The sequence below is a fragment of the Branchiostoma lanceolatum genome, chromosome 1 (genome assembly GCF_035083965.1).
Source record: "Branchiostoma lanceolatum isolate klBraLanc5 chromosome 1, klBraLanc5.hap2, whole genome shotgun sequence".
NCBI lineage: Eukaryota > Metazoa > Chordata > Leptocardii > Amphioxiformes > Branchiostomatidae > Branchiostoma > Branchiostoma lanceolatum.
The window spans coordinates 28,291,043-28,314,018 of record NC_089722.1 but is presented as its reverse complement, the minus strand read 5'-3'; the positions used below and the strand labels follow the sequence as shown (position 1 = coordinate 28,314,018).

Here is a 22,976-nt window from a genome sequence, read left to right as displayed (position 1 = left end):
AAAAGTAATAGCTTCATCTTTTGATGCGGTGTATAGAAATTTCAACGGTACTGCAGCGACCTCTTGCGATAAGTAATTAATCTACAGCCATTGAGGCCGTTGTCACGGACAATAGGGACTCCCTGGTCTATGTCTTTCTTCCCATATAGGGTAAACTGTTTTCCATATATGGCAAAAGAGACCTCCTAACTTAGGGAGGCTTGATAGCCCATTACACCGTCTTCAGCTTTTACCGTGCAATAACGACCTCTTGCGGAAAGTTAATGACCTATCTGGCGAAAAGCTGCAAATCGACTGGATAGATTCATAAGATTACCTTTTATATGAAAGTGTGATCGGGAAACAAATACTTTAGGTGGAAGAAGCCGAATACATTTTCAAATTATTGAATGACGCACAATAAAAAGAAACATTCCAAATGTGCATGTTATGCTGTTAATCGTGCAACTTTATTGTACCATCTACATGATGTCCTGAACAGAGAATTTGCAGTTTACAGAACCAGAAGGGTTGTTATTGAAAAACATTAGTCTCCATGGTGTGACAGAGCAAAGTTGACTTTCCAAGCCATAACAAATCGAAAACTGGTGCACTCTGTTACAGTTCTCATGTATATTGGAAACTTCATCATAGAATACTGATAAAGGTCAAGCGAACAGAAAGTTACCATCCAATAACTTTAACGATAAATTATTTAGATCTTTCTGTTAAAGCTTCATGGCAACTTCTTGGTAAAGCGAAGATTAGTGAATTGCCTTCAACAAAATAACATGAAACGCTTTCTTAAAGTTGTCATTTTCTCTTTTTTCTTTAAGCCTAACTCCTTGATACCCTTCATCCACTTTGAATTCAAGAAATACCAGTGATTTCATCATTTCTCTTTTAACTATAGTCTCCTCTTTACATCAGTTTTTGGCAAAACAAAGTAAACAAAATATGATTCAATTTCTTATAGATTCCAATAACCACATGTAAATCATGATCATCACAATATGTTGTATGAAAGAGTTACAAAGATTCGAATGTCTTCTGCTGGTATATATAGTATCTGTTATATCTGGTCTGTTATATCAGCAAATATCATAGACTTTCAGAACTATATATATCATCCTACAACGATCCAACATACAAATACCAGTACATCAGGTTCTTTTTTCAGTGATCCTAAACAAACTGTTTAACTAACTTATTCTTACCACTCTAACCTCTATTTCTGACAAAGGAGCTTCATATGACAAGTTACAAAAATCTTTCCTATAGTGATCATGAATGTTTAATATATAACAAAACTATTGGAATCTAGCAACTTTAACATCTTCTTGGATTACCAATTAGAACCAAGTCTAATCATATGTTCACATGTCTTCATTGTGCTCCAGTTCATAGACATTCTAGAAAAAGAATACTGACTTTCCATTGCTGTATCCAGAGCTATTGGTCCACCTGGTTTCACATGAAACAACTGTTTAATATACTTTTATTTCCACATTATGAAAACTTTTGTTTCAAAGAAGTTCTATCGCAATCACATTGCAAACAGACCACATTTAAGAACTGTGGAGTAAGCATGTTTTTTTGTAAATCACAAGTTCATCTATTCCCCATGAAACTTGACTCTTACAAGTGTTTGTGTCACTGAACAGCTCAGCTTCTAGTCCCTGACCAAGAAGGATCAGAAGGCGGTGGTATAAAAGTTGTCAGTACCACAATTGATGTAAGATACACTGTAATCATTGTGATCAAATTCATAACGGTGAGTTCTGAAGATGAAGATGTTCCATTGGTGCATCACCAGGCCCTGACATCGAGGTAACAGGGTACTTTTACAGCATGCTCAGTCTCTTCTTTGCCTCCACCTCAGCCATCACTGCAGACCTGCATTGGGAAGGGGGGCAACAGGGTGGGTCATTTTGGTATCCATTGAAATGACATCTAACTGTATCACTCAGCTAGCCCCTGCAGTACATGTACAACATGTAAACCGTTGATAACTCTAAAAATATCTTGTGAGATTTGAGCACAATAAACATATTCCGAATCTTAACACAAACAAAAATCTATATTCTGTAGCTTAAATCCAAAGCTACGAGGATGAAGGTTAGACATTCAGGTAAAAAGATATGAAAGGTAACAGTTACTCAAGCAACTGGATAAAATTTGGATATGGTCAAAAATCCAAATCCAAAGCTATTGACGTACTTGAATCACAAACTGTGAAGAAAGGTTTATAAAACGCTATCAAGTTTTACATACACTTATACTGCTATGATACTCCAATTGTACACAATGCAAAGTAAAAGTCACACAAACCAGTTAATTACAAAATGCTTTGTCGCAAAATCCTGCAAACTGCAAAGGATTGTGAAATCCCAAACAGTTTCTCATTAATGCCACCACATGTACTAGATTTGCACTGAAAAGAATCGTAAAGGTCTCGGTTCGGAGTTTTTTTTTAAATTCGGGGCTGACCTGACTCGTTCCCAGAAAGGCAATCGCGCTTTTCCAAACATCCCTTTTCGGCCGATTCAATGTTTCTGATGGATAGGGTGACTTATCTTCGAACGACAGACGAATTTGATATTTTCTGTGGAAACGTCATTTTTAGTGAAAACCGTCACTAAAAGCAATTTTCATCCCCAAAACTGCTATTTTTAGAGCATTCTTCCAAGGCCGCTGGAAGGAAAATAAAAGTTTTCCTAGGATAATGACTGATATGGAAATAAAGGTCATCATTCTGTCTGTGCAATTAGGAAAAATGAAAAAAATCGTGAGGATACGTTTTCCGCAATCCCCGATAGTGCGAAACCACGCAAAACGCACATAGAACGCACGATTCGGGTAATCAGGCGACAAAGCCGCGTTACCGTCATCGCGCACTAATACCAGGAAGTACCCGCGGACGACCAAAACTCGGAAACCGTAAACCGCTACGAAGATCGGGTTTTTCAGGAAATATAAAAGATAACGCACTGCTATAGCGATAGCCGAAAAATCGGGAGCCAAAACTAACGAGAAAACCTAGGATTTGCGTCTTATCTTCACGCACTATTTAGGTAGGCGGTCAAAACAATTCCGAACCGGAACCGTAAGGCACAGCTGCTTTGGGGCCAAGCTTGACCCCTGACCCTGACCTGGTGAGTTTCCCAGCATGCTCTGACCTCCTCTTGCGGGAGCTGCGAGTCCGTGCGCTGATGCTGCCCTCCTGTTCCGAGTCGAGAGCACTCTGGTCCGACATGCTGGAGGCGTTAGACAAAGTTTCTGGGGAAAAGAATCATTTTCTTTAGAAATTATATTTTTTTGGACATGTGACCATTCCATTTTGCACAGTTTAAGTCATACTGACTGACTGACTGACAATAATTCTACACTGAATAAAACCATACTGTAAACGTTCTGTACTGCAGTTTTCTAGGGCCTGCTGGCTAGATGATGTGCATGTTTTGTAGGTGCACTTATATTACACATATCTTCAACTGGTTTTACAAGACTTGCACGATGCTAGTGTCTTCCAGTATGTGCTAAACATCACTACAGCTTTACTGCACTTGAGATATACCTTGCTGAACAAGTGAATAAGTAATAGGCAGTACCCAAATCCAGTTCTGACGGTATGCCTAAACACCTCACCCGACCTCATCCGACCTCATCCGAGTCTAAAATGCAGTGTATACGGGGTAGGGACATTATTTGACGTTCTGGATACGTTAAATATGCAATTATGAATGCAAAACAAGCAGCAAACTCTAAGTATTTACCAGTTTTTATAAGTTACTCCGCTCGTTTTCTGGCCGCCATATTGGATCATGCCACTGTTGGGGTCTACATGGGGAAGTTCTTCATACCTTTTTTATTTATTTTTGTCCGACAGGACGATAAGACGGTGGGCACTAATTACATTTTCATCACAAACCACTCATAGAAACTGTACACAATAACTGTAACCAGTATCTGTACACAATAACTGTACACAAAGTGTTTTTCAGCCTCGAATACACGCACGCAGTGTGTATTCATTGCGCCGGCCGTCTTGACCTCCCGTTACCTATATAAACTGGTAAATACTTCATGTTTGCTGCTTGTTTTGCATTCATAATTGCATATTTAACATATCCAGAACGTCAAATAATGTCCCTGCCCCGTATACACTGCATTTTAGACTCGGATGAGGTCGGGTGAGGTCGGATGAGGTCGGGTGAGGTGTTTAGGCATACCCCAGTTCTGACACTCACAGGGGCTATTCACTTTGACAAACAGTCACAAGTAGAAAACTGTAAACTCTAGGACCTCACCATGCACAGCCTTCAGCCTTCTGCCACGTTTGGTCCGAGGTGGGGACAGACTAAACATGTCTACATCAGACCAGACCTCAGACACACTCGTGCTCTCTGATTCTATGTATTAGAAAGAATAAGCAGGCTCCTGTTAGTGCACTGTGATTATGGTACAAGCATTAGATGCACAGTATTACATTTACAGTAGTGTTCTCTGATTCTACTTATTAGAAACAATAACCAAGCCTTTGTTAGTGCAGTAAATATGGTTGGAACATTAGATGCATAATACTACAGCCATGCGTTTTGAAAAATAAACTTTTGTGAAACATGCTACAAGCAGTGAATATACTGGTTACAAAATTTGAAGAGAAGCTACATAACCGTTTTCAGGACAAGTGAACAAGAAAGGGTTATCATTCTATAGGATGTACAAGTATGTACAGGTATCTCTATAGGATGTACAAGTATGTATAGGTATCTCTATATTCCTTTACATCTACTAAATAAATAAAATCACAGCTACTGTTGAATGTTGAAATCAAAAAACACCATTATAGCTTTTGTTAGCAGATGAGAGCTATAAGACTTAGTGCCATACGACCAATACTTTTCCCAAGTGGTATCAAGTAAAGAATGACTACTTGCTTTAATTCACCTACGCACATGTGTTAAATATATCAGATCATTACCCGGTACACTAATACACACCTCTTTTAACCCTGCCCCTTATTACTGGCCTCTCCTCACCACCAGCTTCAGGTGGATCCTCCTGGGTTGCCTTGACAGGTGAGCTGTCTAAGACAATCAGCTCTGGACCACTCTCCATCTCTGACTTTCTCTTCTCCTCATCTCCTTCATCATCTCCAGACGTCTTCACCCTCTTTGGTGGGGACTCCTTCTCTCTGCCAGTGGCTCTCTTTCTTGTGCTTCTTCTACTTCCTTGGCTGTCCGAGTCTTCATGAATGGGTGAAACAGTAGCAGCCTTGCTTCTGCGTTTCTTACTACTGCTCTGTGAGCTCACACTGGGATCTGAGCTTCTTCTAGTTCCTTGGCTGTCGGAGTCTTCGTGAATGGGTGAAACAGTAGCAGCCTTGCTTCTGCGTTTCTTACTACTGCTCTGTGAGCTCACACTGGGATCTGAGCTTCTTCTAGTTCCTTGGCTGTCGGAGTCTTCGTGAATGGGTGAAACAGTAGCAGCCTTGCTTCTGCGTTTCTTACTACTGCTCTGTGAGCTCACACTGGGATCTGAGCTTCTTCTAGTTCCTTGGCTGTCTGAGTCTTCTTGAATGGGTGGAACAGTGGCAGCCTTGCTCCTGCGTCTCCTTGTACTGCTCTGTGAGCTCACGCTGAGATCTGAGTCAGAAACCTGCGTCTGTTGGGAGCCGATGTCCTCTAAGATGACCCTGGGTACCTTACTCCTTTGAAGACGAGTCCCAGAGGTAGTCGGAACAGCCGGATCAAGCAGCATCAGGTCTTCGTCGTCCTTATCTTCGGCTTCTTCCGGGACGACAGGCTCTTTCTCGACTTTCCTTAGACTCCTCCTGCTCTTTCTCCTGGACCCACTCGCTGTGTCAGACATGGAGGACACAGATGTCAGCGAGCTGGAGTCGGAAGCGATGGGTGACTTAGATCTGGTCCTGAGGACCATCTTTCCCTTGGGGATGTCTAAGCTGGCCGAGGATGCATCCCTCTTGGTGCCTGTCCCTTCAGCACGTCGTCCTCCATCTTTATCAGCAGTGCCTGTGCCGTCAAAGTCAAGCCTCTTGGCGTTCCCAGCAAGATCTGGGGCTACCACCACTTTTGGGTTGTATGCCTTTATGATAAGTTCTCCAGTTGGCGACTGCACAATCACAGGCTTGTGGTCAGGAGCATCGCTGCTCACCCTCACCACGATGTGTCCGCTGGTGGCAAACTGTAACTCAGGACTACCTTGGGGAGAGACCAACTTGATCCTGTCCTGTTCTTCTTTGTTCCTCTTTGGGGTCGGCGATGACTGTACCATCCGTAACACTTTGCCTTGCTTCTTGCCTGTACTTTCCATCAGTTGTTCTGAGCTTACGTCACTGATGGGTTGTACCACTGCAACATCATCCTCATCTTTCCCTGGTTGCCTCTCCACAACTGCTGTCTCTGTGTTTGTTGTCATTTCCATTGCTGATGTTTCCTGACTTTCTTTATCTTCTAAGACCAGCACTGCATCCTCTGACTGTTCAGCAGTTTCTTCTGATAACTTCCCACTTTGCTTCTCCAACTCTTCCTTGCTTTTCTCAGCTTCTTGTTCGTCGTTCAAATCTAGCTTCCTTCTCCGCAGACTTTTCCTCTTGTTGTTGGAAGACAAAGAGCTGTCGCTGGAATGTGGAGCCGTCTCACGACCGGGCTCTTCTCCGACAGGCTGCAATGTTTGCTGGGAGGTTTTGCGACGTTCTCGTTTTACCATGGGAGTAGGCTCCCTCTCCTTGGTTTTCTTGGCACTCTTTCTTGAAGACTTCACCGTCTTGGAAGGCTCTTCTTCCTCATCAGAACATACAGTCTCTGACAAAGACTCATCTACTTTTGAAGTGTCTGAACCTTTTGATGTTGTGTGCTCTAAAGTCGACTCTTTACCAATGGAAGTGTTATCATCAGGAGCTTCACTTTTTTCTGTCTGGTCAGCAACTACGTCATCGGTTTCTGTTCCTTCAACTACATCACCAGTGTCTGTTCCTTCCATGACAACATCAGGGAAAGTCTGCTTCTCAATGTACTTGCCATAACTCTGGCCCAGTGTGGAGCGACGGCGCTTGTCTGCAGACTTTGAAGGAGGTGTGGCTGGAGCGAGACTCTTCACATCATCTTCACTGTTGTCCTGGGCTATTTTCTCTGTCACTTCCGCTACCAGCTCATGAAGCTCGTCGTCTGTCGACAGCCTCCGTCTGCGAGTTGCCGGGGACGATGCCAGCCCTGTTGTCTTCACAGCGGACGCCTTTGAAGGAGAGAGGTTAGCTCGGGCAGGAGAAGACTTTCCTCTTGATGGTGAGGCAGGAGTCTTAAAGATACTTTCCTTCTGTATTTCTTCAATCTTTGTGATGCTAGCTGTTGCTGCCTCCACAACAACTTCTTCATCCAGTGTCTTTACTGCTTCTTCTCCAGTCTTACTTCTATCTCCCTCCACAACCAATGGTATGATCTCAGACTGGTCCAAATCAGGTTCTGCTGTTGATGTAGGAGGGCGTGGTCCTTGACGCAACTTCAGAATCGTTGTCTTAAGTTCGCCATCCTCAGTATCGGACTGGGAATCAGGAACGGACTGCGTTCCATCCTGCGTATCTGCAAGCCCCGGCTCTTCTATAGTGGGAGACCCTTCATGTGACTGAAATTCTTCTTTTTCAGCACCTGAAAGCTCACCAGAATCAGCACCACATTCCACTACTGCTGATTCCGTGTCCTGTTTCATTTGGTTCTCCTCACTGCCTTTGACCTCTGCTTGGAGGCAATTATCTTCACCATTTTCTGCACTTGCTACTTCCTTCATAGCTTCAGACGTGTCTGTCTTGCTTTCCTCTGTGTCCATGTCCACCTGCAGTTCCTGTTCATCCTCCTTGGTGGTGCTTATGAACTTCTCAACGTCTTGAAGCAACTCTGATGCTGTAGCCTTAAATGCCATCATTTCAATACTCTCCTGGCTGGAGTCATAGCTCTCTCCTTCTAGACATTTGATGTCTTCAAAACTTCTCTCCAGCTTATCGTGTTGCTCACTACCTCCCTCCTTACTCTCTTTCTTGCTTTTCTTTTTACCTTTCTCTTTCTTACCCTTCTTTTGCCCCTTGTCTACAGATTTGGGAACGTCTCTTCCATGCTTCACAAGTTCTTCATCATCTCCTTCTTTGTCATCAGAGGTAATCTTTATGACCTCCATTTGTTGTGGTTCAGAAACACTTTCTCCCGTTGCAACTGACATACTTTCTTCACTGCTTGCTTTCAGCTTGTTGCTTTCTACATCTACCACTTGTTCTTCTGTTCTGTCCCCGCTGTCCTTCCGTGCTGTCCTTGCTGTCCTCCCCTGTAGAGGAGAGACGGGGCTCTTGACAGCCCAGAGTCCAGAGGTGCTGTCCCTCTCTTCCTGCGCCCTGATCCTGACACTGTGCCTCCGGTAGGTCTGCAGGGACTGAGCTACGATCTCTGCAACTTCCTCCTTCCTCTTTGCTTTACTTTTTGGCACCTGAAAACCAACCAGAAAGATTGTAATAATGACAAAGCTTGCAGATGTATGTCCAACAGATGTGTTGTGGGTATCACTATAGCATTAAAGCTGTCCCACCAAGTAAGGCCATGTTGATTTGACATCTGCACGCGCATCAATTTTTGTCCGTTTCCAAAAGAAAATAAGTTTTCGGCCATACCATAAATCACACATAGCAGAATGAGAAAGTACATGTTGTAAATTGCACACCAAAAAATACTTCGGAAAATGGATGCTAATGTCGTAGAATACCGAAATCAATTCCAAAGTCAAAGAATCAATTTGAAAGAACAAAAATGAAGAACCTATATTTGGGTATACCATCCTCTGTGTGTTTAGTTTTGTTCATCCTTCCTGATGACCACATAGATTTCATAATGAAGGCAACTTTTTTTTTAAAACTTTTTTTATTTGCATGCTGGCATCAGTTTTTCGGTCCCCAGAGGATGTCATCCATATAATCAAATCAACATGGCAAAAGTCTTTTCATACTGGTGGTGACAAAAGTTAAGATTGTCTTATCAAACATTTCACCTGAAACTCTACTTCCTCCACGTCCGATTCTTCACTTCCCTCCCTCTCCTCAGGCATGTCCTGCCCGACGTCGATCCCCCCCAGCAGAGTGTGGATCTCCCCAAGGAGCTGGGCCTCCTTCCCGCTGTGTTCCACCTCTGTGCCATCTGTGCCCATCTACAGAAAACAAGTGTAAGTTAAACGTCCTTCCCGCACCAGTGCATAGGGCGGCACATCTCCGTTTCAATAGCCCCTGGGTCACACAACTTTGTGTAATCACTACGGCAGGGGGCTGGTCCACTGGTAGTGGTGTGTGTTTAACTGCCATATATTCTTTCCCAAATGCAGAGAAAGCAGTGTGTGCCATTTTAAAGTCTTTGGTATGACCCGGCCGGGATCAAACTCACAACCTACCGCGTGCAAGGCAAACACTCCTACTGACTAGGACATTGCACCGGTACATAAAACAAACAGGGCCTAAAATATTATCACAGTCCAATGGGTCTTGTTGGCTCAAAAGGGAAACAAAAAAGATGAGTTTTCAAGTATATTTTTCAGCTTCGAGTTACTTTTCTATCAAGAGATTCATAGTTTACAAGTTGTAGATTTCTTTCATAAGTAGGTAAAACTTAGATCGTCTTCACAAGTAAATGTATGTTTTAGCCTTTTAATTCTGTTTGAAGGGCTGTATTTTGTTAATGATTCATTTGAAATTGTTTGTTTCAATCAGTATCCGTCAGTTGTGTCAGGCCTCGAAATTAACCATGTCCCGTGTCCCGAGGACAGTAGAATTTGGGTTCGGGACAATTCAACTTACGTTTCGGGACTATTTCGGGACAATCAGAAAATTCTGAGTCAGTCCCCGTCATGGAGGAACTTGATTCAGCGGAAGATTTTGCGGTAAAGATGTTCCCATTTCCATTGGGAAATGTTTATTAAATAGTTCCATCCGTAGTCAACCTGTTAAGTTGTGCCTAAAAACACAAAAAAAGCAATAAAAACTCCCGCGATTTCGGCCATTTGGCGAAGAAAAGAAATAAACACCGGCCATCTTGAAATTTTTAGCGAACTCTCGCTAAATCTCGCAATAACACGCGAGAACGACACAACGCCCTCTAACGAGAATTTGTGAAACTGCAGTTTCAAATGTCGATAGAGGGCCGATATTGCCCGATAATATGATAGATTAAATCCAGCATCGTGCTTTATTCTTTCTTGGGGCGAAATTAAGTACTTCTTTGTTATTTTTGCCATATTAGAAATTTTACTAAATAAGAAAAAGGTATTGATTTCTTAAAAACTTGTATATTGTATGTTGGAATTCTTCACTGTTTGAGGGCTTTTGTGTTTACTACTGACTGTATATAATTTTGCATGTATTATATTTTGCATGCAAAATGTTTGCCAACATGCAATTTTGTATGCAACTGAAAAAAATATATTTCTAACACACATATGCCATGGCTTGAGTTCAGGTTCAGACTTGAGTATAGGTTCTAAGCTGAACATGAACCTCTGGAACTTAATCCAGAACCCCCACTAAGTTCACATCTTTGGCCCTGGTTGGGACACTTCGGGACACTTTCGGGACAGTTGAAATCCACTTTCGGGACGATTCAGGGACAATAGGGAAAAAAGTTAATTTCGAGGCCTGTGTGTACCTGTGCCACTGTGTCTCCATCCTTTGATGTGTCCACAAAAAACAGATCTGTGTCAGCTGAGGGTCTTCCCTTGTCCTCCGTCTGAACTTTGACCTCCGACTCAACACTGTCAGACTGCTCAAGTCCCTCAGTCAGAAGCTGTGGAGTGAAACAATAACACAAAGGGATGAATAAACGTACACGCAACATTTTAACCATGCTAGTCTGAGGATGATAAATTCCTCTGAGGATAAGATTTGCTAGATCTGACTTTCAAAACATTTTTCTTTTCTAGTTTTGGAAGAGAATGAGAGGGGGACAGGTCTGAGAAAATAGCAGCTCTTTCCGAAAAGTATACAAGGAACCACTACCAACTCGATTTTGGGTGAATCAGCCCTTTTTGGGTAACTTACTCAACCCAATAGAGTCAAAATGGGTAAAAAGGGGTGACCTGGTTTGGCATTGTTTCCATGTAGATGTATTGGGTGAAAACGAAATTCACACCTAGGTCATAGAGGAGTAAGATTGGGTGAAAATAGGTTTCACAAATATGTGTGAAATGACCCCTCGCTGCCCAAGTTCTTGGTGAAACTGAAAGAAATTGCTATCCTAATGGTACTGCTGCAACTGGGCAACATTTTGGGGCGGAATTTTCTTTTGGCATGTTGGCTCTACTCAGAAAGCTTTGTTATTCAGCTCACAGGTAAATTTCAAACAAAAGAACTTGGAGTGATGCTTTTTGCAGACAATGAAACAGTCTTCATAAGAAATACAGCAGGCCAGACAGTGCCTAGACACAGATGTGTATTGGATCCTGTTCTAGATTGGGTTAGCTAGTTTTTTTTTTCTGAGAAAAGAAAGATTATACCAAGAACTATGATTTTCCCAGATTAGGCAAAAAGCCTACCAAGTTCCATAACTGCAAATTCGCAAGAGGAAAGTCATAATGGTATAGTCAAGGAGGTTGGCCACACAAGCATTTCCCTTGCTGCTTCACACTTTGTACCAGAGGTGTTATGAAATGCATGGGTAAAAATGGGTACTTTTCCATTGTGTTCTGTTGCAAAGTAAACGCATGGGGTTTCACCCAAAACTTGCATAATCAGCCCAGGAGAGAACAATGAGGTACCCCTTGTTACCCTTTCTTACCCAACCATTTTGAGTTAGTTACCCAAAAAGGGCTGATTCACCCAAAACCGAGTTGGTAGTGAACCTGTACTTGCAATACATAGAGTTCTTCAGGTTATCTTACAGAATTAACTTTAAGCATAGAAAAGGGATGAATTAACGTACAAGCAACGTCTAATCCATGCTACTTTGAGGATTAGTTATTCTGAGGATAAGAATCTCTAGGTCTAACACTAGCTGTCAAAACATTTTTTCTGTTCTGGTTTTGAAAGATAATGAAAGGGGGATATGTCTGAGAAAATAGCAGCTTTCTATAAAGCATACAAGGAACCTATACTTGAGATACATAGAAAATTCAGAATCAAAATACAAAAGTGTATAAATGTATTACATACATGAGTGTTAAAACACAATTAGTGTAAATGTTCCAATATTGTCATTTGACTAACAGTGTCATATTTGGAAGGTGTAAAAATTGAATACATGTACACAGATTTATGTGGGTGATCTGTCTGGCAGGTGTAATGGTTTACCAGAGGTAATATATAACCCCTAACACTACTTTTCCCCCCAGTCCACAACACCTAATGAATTACCATGCACATGTATGCTTTGTCTACTTTTCAAGGTTCTCCCACAGTAATCTAACACAGTGTCTCAAAGTTCTAAAGAAGTGACTAAGCAAATATTTCCCTGTTTTGTGCTCATACAGTGTAGTCAAAGCAAGAGTTTGCACGTAAGAAGACCACGGTAATTGAGCAAGCAATGCACTGTTTCTTTTTTCCCATGCCATGACAGGTATACAATAGCTTCTTAACAAATGAGATAAAAATAGGGCTGCTACGGACATGCGCTGCCTGAGGTGCGCAACGGACTTTGCACAAGTTAGACCTGGCTTTATCACAGGTGTATCGAGTGACACTAAGTCAATAGTGCGAAACAACTGCACAGCAACGGGAACAGACAACACAGAAGATACACCACGTGTAAGAAGGAGGAAAATCTCTTTCCTCAACTGTAGGATTGAACATTTTGAAGGATGTAGCAATTTTTCTCTATCCCTGTTCCTTGTGACACTTATTGTCAGATTTCAGGGACACTTCAAGGTTTGCCAGGACAAACAGGTGAGTCACATTTCCAACTTTCCTTTTTGTTTGCTTTTATTTTGTCCAGTCTTAGTATCATAGCAACATAGGGAAAGTTTTGCGGTAAATTTTCAGCATTTAAGTTACAAATATGGATAAAGGGCATAAAATAAAATAGTTATTTTTCAGACTAGGGCTTGTCAGGGGTGCAGAGGTAAATTTGCAAACTTTGGACCACTGGACTTTTGTACATAGCAGCATAAAGCGTCCAAAGAGCAAAGTTGGGACTGGAGGTCTTCACCTCAGCTTAGAGCAGCTAGATTTTTAAAAAAATTGAAGAAATTTAAATTTCAACAGATGAGTGCAAAAATTCTAGAACCATTCTGGTTGCACATGAAAGACTACAAAAATGAGTTATCCCATTGTGGTAACTAAGTTTTTAAGTTAAGTTCATATCTGGGTCATGGGGGTGGGGTATGAATGGGGAAGGGGATTTTGTGGCTTTGTGTAGTGTAGCACATGTACAAACCTAATGACCAGTATTTTCAGACTACTGTATTTAAAGTTTTCATGCAATCAAACTCTTAGGAAATATAGATGACAATTGTCTAAGTTTCGTCAATGAAGTGTCTTGATTGATTTATTATAGAAAACTTTCCAAAATGGATGAAAGGGACGAGGAACTTTTACGCGATCACCAACGCGACATCGTGAGCAACCTCCGTGTACGAGACATCAAGTCGTACCTGATTGAAAAGAAGGTCTTCAACTCCGACATGTTTGAAGAGATACAAACGGAGCCAACAAGGAGGCAACAAGTTGAAAAGTTTCTGGACCTGCTTGTTCTAAGGGGCCCGGATGCCTTTGGACATTTCTGTGACTCTCTCAAAACTGACTACAATTTCCTTTTTGAGAAGCTCACAACTGAGCGCAAAAAAACACCGGATCAATCACTTAAGGACGAAAATAAAAAACTGAAAAGTGATAACATGTCAAAAGGAAGGAAACTTGCTGAGGTTTCCAAAGTGTTGTCCTTTCTCTACCAAACGTTGGAAAACATTGAAAGAGAGCTGGCTGAAGGGGTGCCATATAACGAGGTGATCAAGCTGGTCAAGAAAGGAATGAAGAAATTGCATAAACACCTGCCTCCATCAAGACCACAAAACAAACGTCCAACTAAAGAGAAAACAGTTTCTACTCCAAATCTGCAACCTGACAAAAGTAAAGACGCTTTCACCACAAATGTGAATGGCAGTGACATCCACAGAAACAAAACCGAACAACAATTCTGCACTACATCCACACTGTCAAGTCCACAAGAAACCAGTGATATCAAACCAAGCCAGTACCCCAAAAGACAAGATAAGGACAGAGAGGGCGCTGACGATCTGTCAACTATCTCATCTTCAACAGCTTCCCACCCTCCGTCTGCAGAGAACTCAAAGACTGACTTGAGCCCAGGGATGTCAAAAGCATCTGTTCATCAAAGCCTTAAAGAGGTAAAAGTTGAGAAGCTTCCTTCCAAGTCTGAAAAAGAAAGTAACCGTACACGTCCTGCACCCATCCTCTGGATGACTAGACACCAGGTATCAGAAACAGGAAGTCAGCTCACAACCAGTCAAACCAAAGGACCAAAACAGAACAGAGAGACAAAGGGCAAACAACAAAGGGCAGGTTTCACAAACTCCTTGTTGACTTCTGGGAGTCAAGGAATGTCTGACAGAACTGTTAACCCATACACAGCTAGGAGACACTCTCTGCAACCAACACAGTTAAAACCGTTCAGTCAGATTAGAGTATCTGGTTTTAAAACCAGCGGTAGTGTGTTCAACAACACCACTTCATTACCTGTACATGCACACCAGCAAAGACAGATTCTGGACTGGAAGACAAGAGATGATACAAGAAAAGACGATCAACCTAGACTTGTGACAGGAAGATACCTGCCAAAAAGCCAGTCTCTTCCCAAACTTTAAGGTGAACTCTAAGAAAACAAGTGATTAATTCAATGTATATATTGTACAAGACTTGTAGTGTACAATCATGTACACTCAAATATACCTTCAAAGTCTTTAAAAAGTCTCCTTTGCTTGATGTGTTTGCTGTCTGGCTGTTGCTATACATGATTATAACACCAGCTTTAACAACAGTTTACTGTTTGTCAATACTGTTATCCTTTAGCACACTGAAGTAGCCGTTTGGCACCCAATTCCCTATTAGTTATAAAGTTAGGAAGCTGGGAGAAGGTTAAAATCAACATAATTTCTTATTTCATTAGACTGGTAGTGGTAACATGACTTACATCCAGTAGGTTCTCCCTGAACTCCTGGCTTGCCTCCAGGATGATGAACTGAGTGACCTGTGAGCCGCGCCACTTGGGAGTGTTTGGCACCTGGTCCATCAGTTCGGCACTACATGTGCCTAACCACGACAGGAAGCTAGGGGGCGCTGGTGTACTCAGGACTGCCTGGGGTCAAACAGAGACGGTAGATTATTTCTAGCCGTTGATTCTGAGAAAACAAGAGCTTTTTAAAAAAGCTGGTCTTGTAAACTGGATTGTCCTAATATTGTGATGTCAGGAGTTGAATCTCAGCGCTGAATCAATTGCTGGAATTTGCAGCAGAAAAACTTGCCAAAAGGGCTGCTTGATTGGACAAACAAAGGAAAAAAGAATACTACAAATTGCACATAATGCTTTATGGGCATTCTGCTAAATGGAAGCAATTTATTTTTCTACAGATAAAAAGACTCAAGTATGAAAATGAATGTCTCTTAAAGTTAAAATCCACATGTACATGTAGGCTCTATGCTAAGCAACATTGATGATAGCCAGATTAGAAATTACATTTTGACAGTTTGACTGCACTGACATTGTGAATAAATACTGAATCAGATGTTTTTATGCCAAGTACCTTCTGTAGTGACTTCCATGTGGGTGAGTTTTGTGGGATGATTTCCCTGGCTTTGCACACCGCACAAATGTATCTGATGTAGGCCTGATGGGTCAGGGGTGAAGGGGCGGTGTGCAAAAATCTCCTGCAATGGTAGATCATACCAATTTGTAATGTCTAGCATTAAAAATATATTTCACAAATTGACCGAAAATCATTATTTTCTCGGTGACTGTCAGTCTAATTCCTCTGGGCAATTCTGACTGGTTCACCATGCACTGTAGCATACAAGCAGTCTTTTTTATTCAGTGGCTTACCAACCTGATTGGTACATCATACCAATTTGCAATGAGCACCATTAAATATGACCTAAGACATGGCTCTGATCTATTTGAAGTACACAATAGTTTAAATGTCCAGTCTTCTCAGTCTAAGAAACTTGATTCAATGACTAGTAATGAGTTTTCTTTGGAACCACATGTCACCAGTGATGAAAGTATTTTTCTACTAATTATGAATGGAAGATAGATATTCTAAGTGGTGACAAGTATGAGTGAAGAATACATGTATAGTTATAGTGCACATTGTCAGTGTCTAAAGTATTAGACAAGACTAACCTGTATACAGGTGTGAGGATGGCCCCATCTCTCTCCCCATCAGGCTCTGACTGCAGAAGTACGTCCAGGATGTGAGTTGGGGAGTGACCTGGAACAAACAGGACAAGAGGTTCATATCATAACAAGGTTTGCCCTGTCTATCATGTTACTGGTGTAGATGACATAAAAATAAATATTGTCATTTGATATAAAAATTTTAGTGTTGGTATGATTTCAATAGTAGGGCTCAAAATTCATTTTTGGGAATAGGTGCACTGGTACACCTGACCTAAAAACTTAGGTGCATGGAAAGAATTTTGGCTGCACAACTTAAAATTAAGTACATATTGTGGAATGTCAGCAAAACTTACAAACACTTCTGCTTCTGCACTTCTATAACTAACTTCAAAATTTTAACCAAGTGATACATAAAACAAAGCACAACAAAGGTACACATCTCACCTTATTACACATCTAAATTAGAATAATAGACTAACAGGGGTAAAAAGATAAACACTGAATATTGCTTGCTTTTACAAACCTTAAAAATAGGTCATTCATTACTCACCCAGCCATACAAGTATGCAGTTTCCTATGGACTGAGACACTTTGCCAACAGAATCAGTGCTGCAAATGAGAAAAAACATTCACTTAGAGAAACTAAGTTTGGATATCCACGACATTATAGCTTTAAGCACCCCTACAGTAGGGGTGACCCAGTGTGCTTGGCCAAAAATATGCAAGCCTTAGCGAAGCCGCATTCCACTAATAGCTGACGAAAAAGCGCCATGCTTCGTCCTCAGTCTGAGGTTCAACCGCTTTACCTTACCTTAAACACCCCTATGTGATTCTTGTATGAACTTGAACCCAAATGAGTCCAAGTTCCTAGTAGCAAATGTATGAAGTTTACCTCGGTTGTGTTCTTGTTACCAGTAGACTCAGGTCTACATACAGGGAGACAAAAGCTGCCACAAGGTCTTCATATCCAGGGTCCTCCCACTGAATGCACATGACAGGAAAGAAAACATGAACAAAACTAGAATGGCAACATTTTCGGGAAAATGCAGAATATTCCCCTCCCATTACCTACACCTCAAATATGACATCCTTAGCATTGACTGTAAGGATATTACAAAGTTTCTGCATAAATTATGCAAAGGAGGTCGGCATTAGGTACTGTGACAAAGGTACCAACATCTCAAATATGACATCCGTAGCTTTTATGGTAAGGGTTATGCATAAATTATGCATAATGCACTCATTAGCATAATGTATGGCCAGGTTTTCTGATCTTTCCTAAAGGTACCTGCATCTCAAATATGACATCCGTAGCCTTTACAGTAAGGGAAAAACAAGTTTATGCACAAATTATGCAAATGAGGTCCTCATTTGCATAATCTATGTCCAGGTGTGTTCACCTCTCTTAAAGGTACCTACATCCGAAATATGGCATCTGTTGCCTTTACGGTAAGGGATATGCATAAATTATGCAAACGAGGCCCTCATTAGCATGATTTATGGCCAGGTTTTGTGACCCTTCGTAATGGTACCTACATCTCAAATATGACATCCGTAGCTTTCACGGTAAGGGAAATACAAGTTTATGCATTAATTATGCAAATGAGGTCCTCATTAGCATAATTTATGTCCAGGTGTGTTCACCTTTCCTAAAAGTACCTACATCTCAAATATGACATCTGTAGCTTTTACGCTAAAGGAAATACAACTTTATGCATAAATTATCCAAATGAGGTCCTCATTAGCATAATCTATGTCCAGGTGTGTTCACCTTTCCTAAAGGTACCTACATCTCAAATATGACATCTGTAGCTTTTACAGTAAGGGAAATACAAGTTTCTGCATAAATTATGCAAATGAGGTCCTCATTAGCATAATTTATTGTCAGGTATATTCACCTTTCATCTCAAATATAACATCCGTACATTGTAACATAAGGTACATATAACTTTCTGCAATACCATTAGTAGAGCTACCACCGCACATCTACTTGGTTTTTGGCAGAAGAAGAAGAAGAAAGAAGAAGGTCTCATTCATGAGTTTTTTTGCTCCATAGGCTTACATGTTATAAAACGTGTTTTACATGGGCGCGTTCGTAATGAAACTATAGGAAATGTGCCAATGTTTTTCATTCCATGTTGAGAACATGTACCCTAGATTATGTAAAAAAATTGACAACATTTTCACTACACACAATCTCTTTTGATAGCAATTACAATCTGCACTTGGCTACACCTCCAAAAAGCCACTTTCCAGCTGTAAGCGCTGGACCGATTCACACACAATGCCCGGGCTGTGTACTTCCGACCTCGCGCGCGGCTGCCGAACTTTGCCTGCTAATTTCTTCAGTTACAAACAAGCTTTCATCAGTTTGACGCTTGATATCAGCTGGGATAGCTAAAAGGGAATTTCCCACCGATATAGACACACGTTCATGCAGCCGTTCATTTTTTTGGGCAACGGACTCTTTTAGGGTACCCACTCGGAGTAATACAGGAATGAGACCAGAAGAACAGGCAAGCAAAAACAATATATCCCCCTTCCCACTGGAAGGGGAATATAACTAGGCCACAGCACTTTCCTAAAACACAAATGTCTGAACGTATTGCTGTTGCAACATATTCTCAATATAATGTACCTTTACAGATACATGTAAACCTTGCAGAATCATATAACATCTAATGATTTAGTTTTCTCCTAAAAAATAAAAAAAAAGTTTCAAAAAATTATCATTTCTGATGCCTGTTTCACAATTAAATTGTGTAGCCACTACTAGTATGTTATAAACTATTCATAGAAAATTTACAACACAAGCATCTACAAAGATTGAAACAAAATTTGTTCCTGAATCACCTTGACTGCAGGGTTTCTTTGTATGTCCAGCACCGTCAGGAACCTCAGAACAACCTCCCTCAGTTCTGCTGCCCTCTCCTGTTTATCTTCCTGCAGGCAGCTGTCGTAAGCCTCCTCCAGTCTCCTGGACACAAAATGTCATTTCAGTTCAAGTCCTTAAAACTGGAATATTCAATTGCACACAAGTGCCATCTTCTTCATCAAGGTACCTGATCGTGAAACACTCATTGTATATCAAATCAGGAAATCTGATAAAACCTGCTCATCCATAGGAATAGCATAGCAGAAACAATAAACTGTTCTATGGTATTATGAGAAGATTACCGTAACATCTTTTACACTTTGTTAAATTTCTTGCCAACCAGTAAAACTTAAAGTAGGACTCAGAACTGAGTGCAAAATATTGGTGACATTCAAGCATTGGTGCCAGATACCATAACCTTTCCCCAAATATCCTTTATGATCGATACAAATTTGTTACCAAAAGGCTACATCAGCAGGGGGAAGGTTAAGGTCCAACAGACAAGTTATGCTAGCAGCTTCTGTGGTTTGCCAAGGTGCGAACTTCAGCTGTTGCATAAGACTACATCGGACCCACCTGACAAACGCTGATGCAACTTTCTGCAGTGCTACTGCCTGCTTGTTGAGATTCAACAGTTGTGTCAAGGTCACCAAGCAGTCAAGGTCGTCCTTCTTGGAGGAGATGATGTTGTCCAGAAGGGCGTCAGAACCTTCAGCCGAAGGGAACCATCTTTGGAACAGGTTCAGATCTGGTGTGATGTAAAGGCAGAGAAAGTTCAAAAGTGAAGCAACGATGCTGCATTATCATTTTTAAAACAATGCTGCATCAACTTATCAGTATCACTATCAATACCAAGGAAGTTAGTAAGTTACGTGTGAGGCTCTAGATATTAATACGGAGCACTGGGAGGACCTTGCAAATGAACGTTCCAGATGGAGATGCACACTGCCCAGACAGCTGGAATCAGGAGAAGCCAGACTGATGCACAGCGCAGAAAAAAAACGGAAGCGCAGGAAATAAGTGATTCAGCTCACAGATGTCAGACCTGTGGCAGAGACTGTAATTATCGTATAGGGTTCTTTAGCCATAGCTGATGCTGTAGGGCTGGTTGAAATACTGACCACGGAGGCCATAGTGGGAGGATTAGGTGTAACAAGTTGTTTGGTATTATGATTTAAACCTCCTTGGTATAATGCAGCCAGCTATGGCCATATCCCTGCCAGTGCAATGCTGGTGTGTTACATCAAAGGACTTTTATAGCATTCTACCAGTCATGCGATTCAGAGTCAGATTCAGCATACGAGCCATACGTCAGAATACTTAAGTACAGACTCACAGTGTGGCATCTGCTCGGCCTGGGGTAGCGTTCCCACCCATGAAAGCGCCGACCGTAACCCGTCGGCAGCCCGCAGGTTGTAGCGGTGTTCAACAGAGCCCGGCACTGCTTCATGTGCTGCTGGGATGCCTTGGACATTTCTGTGACAAACACAGTGTTATGAAATATTATGTACAAGCCTTAGCTTTGTATATAATAAGACTTTGAAAAAAATCAGGATAATTCACGGTTAGAGAGAAAGGAATACGAATGCTAGGAACTTTAATTTTGACTATTGAAAGGCTTATCGTACAACTTACAAGTGTACTTTCTACCTGGATAGACGCTATGGTATACAGTAAGCCTGCGATAGTAACATAAGTATTAAAAATGAATAATATTTGCAAGAAGGCAAAAGGAAAACCTACAATAACACGTTAATTTTATTACTGACTTTATTATAACACTAGAATTTTTCTAAGACAATTTAATTTTTGTCAACCCTTTAAGAATTGTCGAAGACTCTAGCTACCTCCAAAGTTTGTTGAAGTATGAGTCAAAGTTGTCGACAAGGAAGTCCTTCAGTTTCTTATTGTCAGGGAGGTCATCTACTGCAGTCTGGAACATGGCCCTGAACTTGGCCTCTCCCATAGTGGCACATTCATCTGGAAAAAATAAAAAATCAACAATCCGAAAACTTTGTCATTTATGTAGGGGTAAAGCAACACTGGCTTTTGTTAGCTTATCTATACACATGTTCAGGCATTCACAAGTGCACTACTCCTAAACAGAATTAGATATTTGAGCCCGAACTCAGCTGTAACGTCATAATCTTATCAAGTAGCGTTAGAAGTTATACTTTTGGGGGAGGGGGGCAGCCATAACACTCGGTATAATTTTTAGGCTACAAGTGACTCTGAGCTAATTTTCCGTCTATAACATCTAATAAAGGAATCAAAGAAGGTATTATACATTAGAACATGTGGTTTGCACAGCTCAGTGGTTCATACTCTTAAATATTTTAAGGCAACGTGTGCGCACATGTACATGCGCGGCACATGGTGGATATGCGGAGTTTGTCAGATTTTTCACTCACCTGAGTTGAGTTTGTGAGCGAGGCGGTTCACAAACCTTTCGGCCTTTCTGTCAACAGGCATGGTGGTTTTCTACACTTTATTTCATCACATTGCACTGTAAAACCCCGGCAAAAACGTTAAACGTTGTACCAGTCGGTCCAACGTCTGGACGTCCAACTTCTGGTGCTACGAAATGGCCGCGCTGTTTACAAGACGTAATGAAACTAGCCTCTGATTCGAGTCCTCCAATTCGAATAGAGGATTCAAGCCTGTCGCTCTTGAAAAAAATGATAGACTATATCAAATGGGGAATTGCTGGCATAAAAAAAATCAGAAGAAGGCACAGGGGTACAGAAAGATTATTTCAACATTGCACACTAGAGTTCGGGGAACTCATACCTTCGCCGAAAGAACAACTTCAATAAGGGTTTCTACGAAAAGTGTAGAGAGCTTTCTAGTTTTTCTGAACGGAGTTTAAACTGTAAAAGTTTTCTAGTTTGTCCCGTTTACTTTATGTCACCAACCCTGACCTAGACAAAAATGCATAAAGACACGTCAAAAACCTGCCGGACCCACCCCTCTGCTTGGAGAGTAGTGCAGTGGTCCATCTGTTTATATAACCTACTTTTACAAGGCCATATGTTTACATGACCTTCATAAGACATCTAAACAGCCCCTCCCCCCCAGTGTCCCCGAAATCAGGTCATACAGTAACAAGCCTGTTGTAGAAATTTCCTTATAAGTTATGCTATGAAGCCCTGATATGCATGATGATGCGTGATATGTTCACCTTTACTTAGCTTCCTAATGCCACCAAAATGAAATACCCATCACTTACCAATATATTCTTGTAGTATTTTCTTATCAATTATGCAAATTAGCATGCAACTTAGGTAGCTATTTGCATTATTGACATCTATCGATACCTCTCTCTAGCCTCTACCAGGCTCCGCCGGATGGCTGGAAAAATAGTAGAAATTGGCCGTAATAGAGTGAATAGTGTGCCAAGGGAGTTAGCTACGGAGGGAGTACATTCTGCCATCGACTATTCACTCTATTACGGCCAATTTCTACTATTTTTCCAGCCATCCGGCGGAGCCTGGTAGAGGCTAACCTCTCTCTATTTCAGTTACATATGTCACATGTTTGAGAGTCCCATTATGAAATGCAACGGATTCATAAACTTTCCTTAGTAATTATGCAAATTAGCTATTAATTTGCATAGTTAGTATTTGATTATGTAACGCACCATCTGATCTATCTAACGTTACATACCAAACATCACGACGATCTGTCGACCCCTTCTAAAGTTATTCCCAAACAAGCCGGAGGGGGCCCAAACGTAC

General features: G+C 41.3%; 2 protein-coding genes across 3 annotated transcripts; one reads left to right on the top strand and one right to left on the bottom strand.

Moving 5' to 3' along the window:
• Positions 1 to 597: 597 nt before the first annotated feature.
• LOC136446706 (enolase-phosphatase E1-like) lies at positions 598 to 21,855 on the bottom strand. 2 transcript variants are annotated; one of them, XM_066445191.1, is made up of 16 exons: positions 21,651 to 21,854; positions 21,087 to 21,219; positions 20,576 to 20,715; positions 19,816 to 19,987; positions 19,218 to 19,341; positions 17,257 to 17,345; positions 16,915 to 16,973; positions 16,368 to 16,455; positions 15,772 to 15,895; positions 15,162 to 15,326; positions 10,668 to 10,805; positions 9,028 to 9,183; positions 4,983 to 8,472; positions 4,290 to 4,391; positions 3,132 to 3,258; positions 598 to 1,875 (listed from the first exon to the last, which is right to left on the bottom strand). In XM_066445191.1, exons 1-16 carry the CDS (start codon positions 21,709 to 21,711, stop codon positions 1,824 to 1,826), a joined length of 5,220 nt encoding a protein of 1,739 aa, XP_066301288.1. In that variant the 5' UTR covers positions 21,712 to 21,854; the 3' UTR covers positions 598 to 1,823. The 2 variants fall into 2 exon arrangements, with proteins under 2 accessions (XP_066301288.1, XP_066301295.1); XM_066445198.1 differs by lacking the exon at positions 4,290 to 4,391 and having other exon boundaries at positions 21,651 to 21,855.
• LOC136446714 (uncharacterized) lies at positions 12,681 to 14,850 on the top strand. Its single transcript, XM_066445214.1, has 2 exons — positions 12,681 to 12,898; positions 13,509 to 14,850. The coding sequence occupies exon 2, from the start codon at positions 13,522 to 13,524 to the stop codon at positions 14,833 to 14,835; it is 1,314 nt and encodes a 437-aa protein (XP_066301311.1). The 5' UTR covers positions 12,681 to 12,898; positions 13,509 to 13,521; the 3' UTR covers positions 14,836 to 14,850.
• Positions 21,856 to 22,976: the final 1,121 nt, after the last annotated feature.

What these genes read in the sequence shown, in the direction of transcription:
- LOC136446714 (XM_066445214.1), top strand. Translation starts at nt 13,522, where the DNA reads ATGGATGAAAGGGACGAGGAACTTTTACGCGATCACCAACGCGACATC.
- LOC136446706 (XM_066445191.1), bottom strand. Translation starts at nt 21,711, where the DNA reads ATGCCTGTTGACAGAAAGGCCGAAAGGTTTGTGAACCGCCTCGCTCAC. An exon ending in ATCCTCACACCTGTATACAG is followed by an intron (nt 15,896 to 16,367) that starts GTTAGTCTTGTC and finishes CTACCATTGCAG; the next exon opens with GAGATTTTTGCACACCGCCC. An exon ending in TCAGGGAGAACCTACTGGAT is followed by an intron (nt 10,806 to 15,161) that starts GTAAGTCATGTT and finishes TTCACTCCACAG; the next exon opens with CTTCTGACTGAGGGACTTGA.